This window comes from Osmerus eperlanus, chromosome 10 (assembly GCF_963692335.1).
Source record: "Osmerus eperlanus chromosome 10, fOsmEpe2.1, whole genome shotgun sequence".
Taxonomy (NCBI): domain Eukaryota; kingdom Metazoa; phylum Chordata; class Actinopteri; order Osmeriformes; family Osmeridae; genus Osmerus; species Osmerus eperlanus.
The window spans coordinates 4,394,059-4,406,347 of NC_085027.1; the positions used below are offsets into that span (position 1 = coordinate 4,394,059).

At 47.1% G+C, this 12,289-nt stretch overlaps 1 protein-coding gene across 1 annotated transcript in view; it reads left to right on the forward strand.

Moving 5' to 3' along the window:
• The window catches only part of LOC134028545 (insulin-like growth factor 1 receptor), a 62,232-nt gene that overhangs the window by 37,690 nt on the left and 12,253 nt on the right, over positions 1-12,289 (forward strand). Inside the window, exons 3-15 of the mRNA XM_062472167.1 lie at positions 728-1,037; positions 1,486-1,622; positions 1,925-2,069; positions 3,705-3,910; positions 4,093-4,219; positions 4,347-4,582; positions 4,966-5,133; positions 5,247-5,454; positions 10,187-10,473; positions 10,700-10,833; positions 10,969-11,134; positions 11,383-11,482; positions 11,883-11,953. Of these exons, the coding sequence (XP_062328151.1) occupies positions 728-1,037; positions 1,486-1,622; positions 1,925-2,069; positions 3,705-3,910; positions 4,093-4,219; positions 4,347-4,582; positions 4,966-5,133; positions 5,247-5,454; positions 10,187-10,473; positions 10,700-10,833; positions 10,969-11,134; positions 11,383-11,482; positions 11,883-11,953 (2,295 nt within the window). The remainder of the gene's footprint in view (positions 1-727; positions 1,038-1,485; positions 1,623-1,924; positions 2,070-3,704; positions 3,911-4,092; positions 4,220-4,346; positions 4,583-4,965; positions 5,134-5,246; positions 5,455-10,186; positions 10,474-10,699; positions 10,834-10,968; positions 11,135-11,382; positions 11,483-11,882; positions 11,954-12,289) is intronic.

Sequence of the window (12,289 nt, forward strand, 5' to 3'; positions counted from 1 at the left end):
CACACACACCGCTGCAAACGCATCGGGGATGTGCAGCGCTGAAAAACACCGCTGTACAGCCGTCATTTTGACCGACATCGATCTCTTGACTATTGGCTGGCCGATGAGCCTTTTCCCTCTATTCTATTGGCTGTGAGTGGGATGGATGACTGGCTCCATAGAGCATGTGTGAGCGGCAGACTTTTATCCTGGACTGTACATCACATGACCCAGGCACAGACATGTTCTTGTTACGCGGTTGTCTGGCAACCACATAATCCCAGCAAGCAAAGCATGAATTGATTGGCATCCTCCCTGCTCTGGTATGTTAGAAATCCATTCGTTGGCCAGACACAGTGATATCACTCCCCCCCCCCTCCCCCCTTTCACCTCACTCACCCCGCTTTCGAGATCCCTGCCCAGTGCTCGACTGTAATAATATTTTTCTGTCACAAAGCCAGATCTGCTGTTGAGGGCTGCTGCTGGACCCTGTGTGGTTCTGTGTTGGGAAAATGGGCTGTAGAATCTCTTCTCCTTTCTCTGTTCATCTGGGACAGCGAGTGACAGCCTGTACTGTTCGTTATGTCTTTGTGTGACTGTATCTGCCGTGTCAGTTGTGGGCGGACCTTGAAACTACATGTCACAATAAAGTGGTCTGAAGGGGGTCTGAAAGTCAGCTTACTACACGCCAAATCCCTGACTACCTGTAACCTCTCTCTCTCTGTGACTCTCTTTTCTTCCTCGCCAGTTTGCCCGGACAGCTGTGAGCGGCGGGCGTGCACGGCAGAGGGCGAGTGCTGCCATGCTCAGTGCCTGGGCAGCTGCACGGCGCCCAACAGTGACACTTCCTGCGCCGCCTGCCTCCACTACTTCCACGAGGAGCGCTGCGTGCCCGACTGCCCCGCCGGCACCTACAAGTTCGAAGGCTGGCGCTGCATCACCATGGACCTGTGCTCCCGCGTGCACGTGCCCGACTTTGACCGCTTCGTCATCCACGAGGGAGAGTGCATGCCCGACTGCCCCTCCGGCTACACCCGCAACGAGGACTCCCCCGACAGGTGAGGCAGGGATTTTTTTGGGACCGGGGCAGTAAACGGTGCATTCTGGAAGTGATTAGTTGATTAGTTTTTTTATCAGTTCGATGTTTTGCAGCTTTAAATAAAAAAAATCTATACTTTTATTAAGTATACTTTTTATTAATTTAAAATAAATGAAAAATATTATGAAAAAAATTGATATTGTGTTTTTAAAATATTTTTTATCCTTTTCAAATTCAGTTAAATCAATACTGAATGCCTGTAGAAGGCACTGTAGCGTGGTTTTCATCTGCCTTCAATTTAGGCACATTAGGGCTATTACTGTCACTGTGCCTAAGCCTTGAAGTCCCATAGGAATGCTAACAGTCTGCATACAAGATATCTAAATCACCTTGGGAGTTCTAACTACGCCCTTTTGATTGTTTTCGACTGTTTCTCCTCTCCTCCTCCCCTGCTCTGTGTCCCCCAGTATGTTCTGTTCAGCCTGCAACGGCCTGTGTGACAAGATCTGCGACGAGAAGGTCATCGACTCCGTGGATGCCGCCCAGTCGCTCAAGGGCTGCACGGTCATCAAGGGCAACCTGCACATCAACATCCGCCGAGGACGTGAGTGCACAGCACACTGCCTGCTGGGGAGTACACACCTCGAACCCCTACAGATCAGCACCCAACTCGCCTTCCTCATTCAAGTCTTAATAGGCCCCTGTGTCCAGTTGCTAGTAATCGGATCAAGTAAATGGACTGCATTTAAGTCCATGACTTGACTGCATCAAGTGGTTTAACTGGTAACATAGAGATATGGAGAGCACTGCATCTCCTGAGCTGGCTGCTGTGTAGGTTCGGAGTGGTCGTGGTGGAGCTCTGAGCGGGGGTCTGACGTGTGTGTGTGTGTGTGTGTGTGTCTGTAGAGAACCTGGCCACGGAGCTGGAGAGCTTCATGGGCCTGATCCAGACTGTGACGGGCTTCGTGAGGATCAGACACTCTCACACCCTGGTGTCCCTCTCATTCCTCAAGAGCCTGCAGCACATCCGAGGGGAGGAGCTGTCAGAGGGGTACGCTGTGACACACAGATACAGATACACACATTCACACCTTCCGTTTCCTGAACCTATGCAAGAATGCATTGTGGTCACAGTTTTTTTTTTAAGATATATTTTTAGCATTTCCTGCCTTATTGAATGGTGACAGTTAAGTGTGACAGGAAAGGTTTTACTGGATGAGTTCCTCCTTTCAATATTTGAATATACATACCCATCAGTCTTATCAAAATGCTTAATAATGAAATAGGTTGAACCTAACATGATTAAAAAACTATCTTAAAACAATATGAGAAGCGCAAGTGTAGACAAACGCCTGCTCCATTACAGAGGAATTTAAGTACATTGTACTGTAGTACTGCCCCCCCCCCCCCTCCCTCCCACCAGTAGATGCTCTCACCTCATCTCCTTCAGAAGAGAGAAGGCAGACGGCAGTGGTTTGTTCTCAGGAATTTCCTACTCCTCCGAGCCCTCCTTTTATGTTGTCTGTGGCCGTGAACGTTGCCACGGCAACCGGGTGAGGGTTGGGGGGGTGGTGGTGGTGTAATTCAACGGCGGTCATCGAGGAATGTGAGCGGGTATCATCCTCACAGAGCAGGCATTCTCACGGTTGGACTCAGGGCTGGACTGAGGATAGACGGTAATGCTGGGAAACCTGACCACATGACTTCACATACAGTTACTGAGCTTTGTCACTGTTGCTAGTTTGATACCGTGGCGTATTTTTTTATGTTATTGGACATCAAAAACATTTTGTTCGATAGACTAGCATTTTTGTTTAACTAAAGGTTGATCCCAGAGATTTAAAGGCCTTTCCTGATTTTAACCAAACAATGTCACGTTGTTGTGGTTATGTGTACTCAGACAATATTGTTTTTATTTTTTTTACTTGCGGTATGTACAGTAGTGGTGATTGCAAAGCAAGGTGCTTTGTGTTACTATAACTTTGCTGATTAGCCTGTCCTTTCTCACGGCCACTCGGCGTCCACCTCACAAGGCGACTGGAAAGTTCTCAGAGGTGGCATTCAAGGTCACAAGAAGGCCTTGGCCATCTCCCCCTTCCTCCCCGCCTGTCTTTGAGTGAGGTTACACTCTCAGGAATTTTACTGTCCCAAGGCCCACATTCCTGGCATTTCTGGAACCAAATTGGTTAAAGTCATAAACACCCCATCCCAATCTCCCAGTCTGGCCTTGTTAAATCTCTCCATTTCCTCAACCCCCGCCCGCTCTGCTGGAATGCCACCATCTTACAAAGGGGTTACTTAAGATAAAGGCAGTAAGGATGAACTCAAAACAAATGTACTTTTTTTATTTTAAAATTTATTTTGGGTCTCTGGACTTTTATTTTTAATTTGTTGTATCTGAGGATCTACCCCAACCTCTGGTAAGTTCATGTAAATGGGTTGGGCCATAATATCCCATAAAAGCCATTCATCCCTTCTCCTCACCCATGTGATAGCTCTAACAGGAAACAGGAAATTACTGGGTAGGAGGAGACAAGGAAGAAAGCTTTTCTTGATTATTAGAACACAACAAAGAGTTAACAAGTTCATGACACCAAATGCGCTGATAAACAGTGTGGTGTCCCTTGTCCTTTATCTGTACTTCAGGGTTTGCATCCCTAAATATACTTCCCTCGTCTTCCTCAAGGTATGCCTTCACTGCGCTGGACAACCAGAACCTGCAGTACACGTGGGACTGGGGGCAGCACAACTTGACCATCCACAGAGGCAAACTCTTCTTCCGCTTCAACCCCAAACTTTGCCTTTCCGAGATCCGCAAGATGTGGCAGAAGACGGGCGTCACTGAGAAATACGTCGAGTCGGATATCCGCAACAACGGAGACCGAGCCAGCTGTGAGAGCCATTTCTATAAATGAACATATAACACTAAGGCCCACTGCATCAACAACACTGTACACAGCCCCAATGTCATCGAGTTCACTCCTACTAAACTGTACTTATGTCAGTTGAAGATTTTCTGCTTTTCATTTAACGACTAGACAGAGAAACTAAGTCTGCGTTTTGATGTTTCCCAGGTGAAAGTCAAATCCTGAGGTTCAAGTCCAACAGCACCATGAGTAACAGAATCAAACTGACATGGGTTCGCTACAGGCCTCCGGACTACAGAGATCTCATCAGCTTCATAGTCTACTACAAGGAGGCGTGAGTCCTTCTAGAACCCTCTCTGATGTTCCAACACTTGACCCCGTTGTGATCAACTAGATCTACGTTGTCATTTTTTGCCTAGAATCCAAAATCATCATTCTTACGTCTGTGTGCCTTGATTTAGTCCGTTCCAGAACATCACCGAGTTTGACGGCCAGGACGGCTGTGGCTCCAACAGCTGGAACATGGTGGACGTGGACCTGCCCCCGGATAAGGATTCTGACCCAGGGGTCCTCCTGTCACCCCTCAAGCCGTGGACCCAGTACGCCATCTTTGTCAAGGCCATCACGCTGGTGGTGGAGGACAAGCACATCCTGGGGGCCAAGAGCGAGGTGGTCTACATCCGCACCAACCCCTCAGGTAGGCCTCACCGCTCATGTGGCAGTAAGTATGCCAACGTTATCAATCAGCGATGCTACGTGCTACAGAAAAAGCTACAGAAAATGGGCATGTCGCTGCCTGCTAAATTGCTTCGGAAAGTGATACCTGACTTACATTTACATTTAGTCATTTAGCAGACGCTCTTATCCAGAGCGACTTACAGTAAGTACAGGGACATTCCCCCCGAGGCAAGTAGGGTGAAGTGCCTTGCCCAAGGAAACAACGTCATTTGACACGGCCAAGAATCGAACTGGCAACCTTCAGATTACTAGCCCGCTTCCCTAACCGCTCAGCCACCTGACTCCCAGCCCCCTGACTTGATGTTTGGTGAAGTATACCCTTTTCTGTTTCCTTCCTGGCAGCCCCCTCCCTGCCCCTGGACGTACGGGCGTACTCCAACTCCTCCACCCACCTGGTGGTGCGCTGGTCTCCCCCCATCTCCCCTAACGGCAACCACACCTACTACCTGGTACGCTGGCAGCAGCAGGCGGAGGATAGGGAGCTCTACCAGCACAACTACTGCTCCAAAGGTAAGACTGCGCCCGTGTATGGTGTGGCTTGCAGCGTTGGTAACGCAAGGAGAATATACAACTCTCAAGCGTTCCTCAGTGACAGTGGAGCCCTCTCCCACGTATTGTTGCAGAGCTGAAGATCCCTATCAGGATAGCAGCCACTGGAGTGACTGAGGTAGAGGAGGACATCAAGTCTACAAATCCAGATATGGCCGGGGGGGAGAAGGGCCCATGCTGCCCCTGTCCCAAGTCTGTCGGAGACCTGGAGGCTGAGGCCGCAGATGCCTCCTACCGCAAAGTCTTCGAGAACTTCCTACACAACTCCATCTTCACACCAAGGTATGGTTATGAAGAACCATCATACTCTGCATTGTATCGAGGTAGATGACATTCGAGCATTGTAAAGCCAGCTGAGAAATTTGAGGGAATTTTGTTGACTTCCTTTTGTCTGCCCTGTCTTATGTTGATCACCTTAAAGAGATCAGGGTGTACTTTTGGTTCTTACACTATTCATACACACCATGGCGTTGCCTGGTCCTGTCATGTATGCTGATAAGAATGTCCACGCGTGGTCTCAACGGTCGTTTATCACCTATTACTAACGCCTGAAGGTTGAGTTCAAAAGGTAATATAGAACATTGTTTTCCTTTCATAATCCTCATTTCGTCTTCCTGGTGCGGCGGCGAGGTTCAAAGTATGAAAGGCTGGGCAACTCCCATGAGCCTTTGAGTATTCCGCAAATGAATCATGGGACCAGACTTTGGCTCTGTTTCTACAGGGGAAGGTGGTTAGCGCTGGTCTCAAGCGTTTGGAACTTCCACCGATGATCTAGTTGTCTAAAGTTTAGAGTGTAAACCATCATAAACTGAACCTAGTGCAGTAGAAGGTCAGCACGCGATCCGTCCCTTTCTATCTCCTCATCAAGCTTTTTAGAGGGTCTGGACCCCAATAATTGGGTGTGCTCAAGCCTTCGGCGAGAGCACAACCTTTGTTCTCTCACATATATATTATTATTATTTTTTTTATTTTTTTTGCCCCCCTAAAACTCAGTCAATATTTGGCCTACATATACAACGTAGGTGTCAAAAGTTTCGTCTTGGTAGCGATTGAGTTGCTTCTATTGGAATTTACGTTCCGTTGCATGGTTTAGGCTCAAGTTAAGTTTTTGTGGCGAAAAGTGAAGCTAACGGTGGTTAATTTGCTAGCCACAGTCACTGACGTTACTAACGTCACTACGTCACTAACGTCACGAAAACACGCGTGACTACCTTTGGCAGAACATTCGTTTCGCATCTGTTAACTTGGGGGATAGCTGGGTGATAACTATTTACTCATTTTACTTTGTGATATGACACACAATTGTGATGTGTAATGTACAGTATAAGCTGATATTATTAAGGAAGTACATCTACTTTCGGAAACAGTAGTCTACTATTTCACTGAAGTATTAGCATCATGACATTAGCCTGTGTTGCCCGGGCAACACATACTACAGTGGTCTGTGATGTAGCGTTATCTGTTTTCAATCGTTAAAATAAACATTCCTCACATATACATTTTCGTTGTAGGATTTATTCTGACATTAGTAAACGATTTGTTGGTGAAATGACCATTACCTGTGGTTTCAAACCAGTGTAGCTCACTGCAACGCAGTAGCTTACGCGAGACACACTACAAAAACATCTACACTACAGTACACAGCTGTTTAGGAAGTCAAACGGCGACAGAACATGTTCGGCACTCCTCTTCCTTCCTTCCCGTTAAGGAGTAGCGTCACACATGTGATTCTGAACATTCCAACCGACTATTTTCCGATAGACAAAAACTATATGACAAACGCTATAGTATGGCTTCAAAATTTACAATTAGGAGGCTAACAAGTAACACTAGCAGGTAGTAGCATTGCTACGAGTATTATGCTAGGTTGCTAGGTAACGGAAGCTAACTAAAACTAGCTAACTTCCGTTTTGGAAAAATAACTCACTCCTTAAAAGGTTAAATCAAAAGTCTAACTACTAACCTGAACTTCATTGCCACAGCCTAAACGTTGTCAATCTGTTCATGAAAATAATTAATTTCAGCTTAAACCGTACAACGGAACGTTAAATCCAATTCAACCAACGCAATCGCTACCAAGACGAACACAGCAGTGGTCTAGTACTGTACCGTAGTAGTACAATTTACCGGGGCAGCTTCTCCACACAGGGCTATATCGCATTTTGCGTTGTTACTGACAATGATCGCTACCAGTGAGCTTTTTATGAATGAGCGATTTTCCACTAAATAAATGTCAAGCTTATTTACGTTTTGGGGGGCATATTTTCAGTTAGCAGATGGTACTGTTTGAATCGCGATTCCATCTTCTACTGCCGGGTAACGTCGTAGAATAATCTTCAAAGGGGGTTCTTTATTAATGAATGAATGCAATGAGTAGGCTAAATGCCTGAAAATATAATGAGAAGGGAAAAACTTAAAATGACGTTTAAGTCATAGAGATTAGGTCAATTTTTACACCGGTCTGCCAAATGTATTTGTTTTGATTCAACGATGAGGCTGCCTCTTGCAGGGGAAATGAGAAGACATCTATTTCATTCTACACTTCACTCGTATTTTGAGTTGTAAATGAGCAGCAAAAAAAAAAGATGCTTTTAAATCTATGTAATATTTATACATAATAAGTAGGCCCTATGCATTTTTATATAAAATATACAGGAATATCAGTTGTAAAAATGGAATTAAAATTCTTGTACAACCGACGCAAGCAAGCACACCCTACAATTTCCCCAGAAATTGTACCCTCTCTAGTTGTGATTTAACCCTTGTGTTATCTTCGGGTCATTCTGACCCATCAGTCATTGTGACCCACCGTCGTATTGTGACAAATTTACCTCATACAAAAACAAAGTGAAGCATTTTCTTTTAACTGTCGGGCTGTCTCAGACCCCCCACATTGGAATGGTTAAAAGAAAATTATTTGTATTTGTTTTTGTATTGGGTAAAATTGGGTAAACACAACGATGGTTCGTTATGAACCTTTGGGTCATGTGACCCGAAGGCAGCACGAGGGTTAAGATACAACTTTTGTTCATATGGATACAGGTCACCTTTGTTTTGGCCAAGGAGTTGCGTTTTTAGTCGTATTACCAATATAAGAATACACAGGGGTGTACGTGAAATGAACCTGGTTGGACAAAAGGGCTCACTCAGGTGAAGTTGCACATGTACCTGCCAGTCTTCAATGTACAGTTTATGAAAGGCTCTCAGCTCGTAAATCTACTTTACAGATAAGGGAGAGGCTGCGATGCACTCTGTAGTGGTCCCAATAACATTCCAGCTTTGACTTATACCCCAGGCAGTAAAGACCTGAGACTGGGTGATTGTTTTCCCTTCTTCCCTAGTCTGAAGGGAAAGAACATAAATCTTAATGTCTGGGATGTCATGGATGTAGCACACAGGACCATTTGCTGCCAAAACAAGAAGTGACATCTGTATCAGGTTATCTCCCACCCTTGTTACAGCCATGGGAATGCACTCTTTCACACTAACACTCAAATGAACACTCCTAGAACCTTTGCACTTTATTCCGTTTAAGAAATCTGTACGTGTCTGTCTGTACGATGGAAGTTTGTTTTAGGGCTGTTGCATAGTAAGGATCCGATAAGCTGATTTTGGACGTTTTGGTAACTCTAGAGTAACTGTGGCTCTAGGAACAGGTGTTTGTGGAAACGGCTCTTCCCAGTGCGTCCACCGAGACCCAGCAGCGTACACTGGGTTTTCCACTCCTGCTAAGGGAATAATAAGCGTGGCCATATTTCTCTGAAACCGAAAATGGTGTGTGCGTGTGCACCTCATCCCTTATTGTTCTGCCGGCGGGGTGGTTGTGGTGGCTCGTTCCTTTTTTCCATGGCTGTTTTGTCATCGTCTGGCTGTCGAGGAACACCGGCAAGCCAAAAACCTGTCAAAGGCGTCTCATAGCAATGTTTCTGTCCCCCAGCCAACAGCTCTAACTCTACTGAAGAGTCCATATCTATGAGGGTGGGGGGGGGGGGGGGCATACGAGGTCCTCAATAACCATGGAGGGGAAAAACAAATGGATTTAGAGAGAGGGAGGAATTGAAAGAAGAGGAAATAATTTCCAGTCCGCCGTTACCCGGCTCCCCTCAAGACATACACACACACACACACACCACTTTGTCTGCACTGTTTGGAAAGACTAGCTGCCAGGAAATGTACAGGAGCCCCATCTGGAATAGTAATGGAAGAAAGGGAAGATCCCCTCAAGCTGGACTGTAGAGATCAATGGGTATGAGGTGGGCTGGTGCCGGGCCAGAGAGAAGGAGAGCGAGAGACAGTGGGTATAGGATGGGAGAGAGGTATCCAATACACACGCACGCCTCTCCTTCAGATTCCCTGTCACCACTCGTACAAACTACAGGCCGAACGCTGTACACGCCGCAACTTTATCCGAGACATTTGTTTGCAGGGGCTGAAATGGAGACTAAACACAGTGTTTTTAGGGTGACTAACCGTAGCCTCGGTGGCAGGGGAGCAAAGTGACTAAAGGCTCTAATTTAAGGCTCTCTGGAGGTCTGTGAATGGAGATGTCATGGCCCTGGAACAAGGGGGCGGGGTGGGTTGGAGGATGGACTTGAGTTCCCTGGCAGATGATCTAAGGCCAGGCCTGCTGTCCAGAGTCTCTACTTGCTTTGGCACACACAAACACACACGCATCCATCAGGAGATAAATAAAGGCCTCCGGCCTCTCAGCAGAGCAAGTGCCCATGTTCCTTCACAGGGGTGTGATAGTAGGGTCCCTTCCCCCACACAATGCCTACCGGTGTCATGTGAGGACAGGCATATCATGGAGGTTTGAGATGAAAACAGTATGAGGGACACAGGCCTTTCTTCCTAGCTCTGGCTGCTACAGCTGCCGTCCAGGTGTTTTCCTTGAAATCTCTGATCTCACTGTGACATCAACGATTCTACAAACCTAAGGGAGGTTGCCACAAAATATCACACTGTTCGACTCACACTGTCTCTCTCCTTTTTCTCCTCCCCTCGGTTCCTTCAGACCCCCGGACCGGCGCCGGCGAGATCTGTTTGGCATTGCCAATGCCACCTTCTCCCGGGTCGCGACGAGCCCCAGGTTCAACGTCACGGCCCTGGATGCCAACGCCACGGACGCAGAGCTGGCGGAGCGCGAGTACGACTTCCAGGAGCGCGCGGTGAAGGAGCGCGAGCTGCAGATCCCGGGGCTGCAGCCGTTCACCGTGTACCGCATCGACATCCACGCCTGCAACAAGCAGGTCAAAGGCTGCAGCGCTGCAGAGTTTGTCTTCTCCAGGACCAAGCCTGCAGGTACAGCTCAGCTGGCTTCACAAACACACTCACACACAAAATTAAACGTTGGTTATTAACAGTTGTACTTGTTCGGAGACTGAAGGAACCTCTCTGGCTGTTTGTTAGCATGGAGGCCCATAGACTCCAGGGTGAACTGTGCTCGATGAGCTGTTTGTAAAGAGGGCGTCGGAGTAAGCGATGTGATTGATGCGTCTGATGTTTGATTGTCCTGTGGTGGTTCCAGAGAGGGCCGATGACATCCCGGGGCCGGTGAGCTGGGAAGGCCAGGAGGATTCTGTGTTCCTGCGCTGGCCTGAACCGCTCCGACCCAATGGCCTCATCCTCATGTACGAGATCAAGTACAAACTCTCCACTGATGTAAGTGACCTAATCGGCTTCTTCATAACAGTGGAGCCGTAGGCAGGTTTTTCTTCCCCCCATGCTGTGTCATGTGCATGTAAAAGTAGGCGACGTATGGTGGGTCTAACGGTGTGTGTGTCTGCGGGCATGCAGCTGGAGAAGCATGACTGTGTGTCGCGCCAGCTGTACCGGGAGCAGAAAGGGGCACGACTCAGTAACCTGGGCCCAGGGAACTACTCTGCCCGCGTGCGTGCCACCTCCCTGTCGGGCAACGGCTCCTGGACAGAACCAGTGGCCTTCTACGTGACCCAACATGAACGTAAGACATGCACGTGTACATCAAGACCAACACAGTTTGATAAACAATGACACAGCTGTTTTAAGTATTGTTGGACTGTATACATCTGCTAAATATGACTGATCTCAAACGGATAAAATTGTATCATCAAATTGTATTTTGCCATGCGCTGAAACAAACAGGAAATCAGTTTGCTTCCGTTAGCATCCTTTAGCATCTGTTAGCTCTTGACCGAATGCTCCTCTATAAAGTGGCTCTGATCCCAACAGGGTACGAGTCTTACCTCTACATTGTGATCTTCGTGCCCCTGGCGGTGGTCCTGGCTATATGCTTGCTCATCACCACCTACTTTGTTGTGAGCAAGAAAAGGTACGTGTATGTGCGTGCACGTCACTCGCAAAACACTAGCAAGACAAGACTCATGACAACACGACATCTCAGTATGCGGTCGGGCAATTAGGGGGTGGGGGATAAGGTAGGGATGAGGGGCAAGATCGACTTATTTTTAGCTGCGGTGCGAAAGAGCAGAGGTGTACGTTTTTTACTCAAGGTGCTTAATGGTGCTGCCGTAATGATGTTTTAAACACATCATTCTGTCTTCAGGGGTTGTTTTGAAATCTGTTTTATTTTTGGGGGGGTAGTCTGAGGTGAATTTTCATGGGCCTAAGCTTGTCAGGAAAAAAAGTAATTGTTGTAAAACGCTTTCCATTAATTTGCTGTTAAACGTGCGTGCCCCGTGTCCTACAGCTCTGTGCTTTGGTTTTCATAGGAACAGTGACAGGCTTGGGAACGGAGTGCTCTACGCCTCGGTCAACCCAGAGTATTTCAGCGCTGCAGAGAGTAAGTCAACTCCACACTGTCTACCTGCACAAGTGTGTGTGTGTGTGTGTGTGTGTGTGTGTGCGCGCGTGTGCAAAATCGAGTCACTTTATCAGCAACGTGAATGTGCGGCTGCATGTTTGCATCGAGGGCTCGAAATTGCGACCATTTTGGTTGCATATCATATGCTTGACTCAAGCAGCTGGATGTATAAAGCCCCGGTGTGTTGTTTTTCAATTAAGTTAGGAGTACCACAACTACAATCTTTATTTTATAGATTTATTTAATCTATAAATAAAAGTAAAAATTAGATTAATTTCGATCCCTGTAATCATACTGAGTGTGTGACTGTCCCCC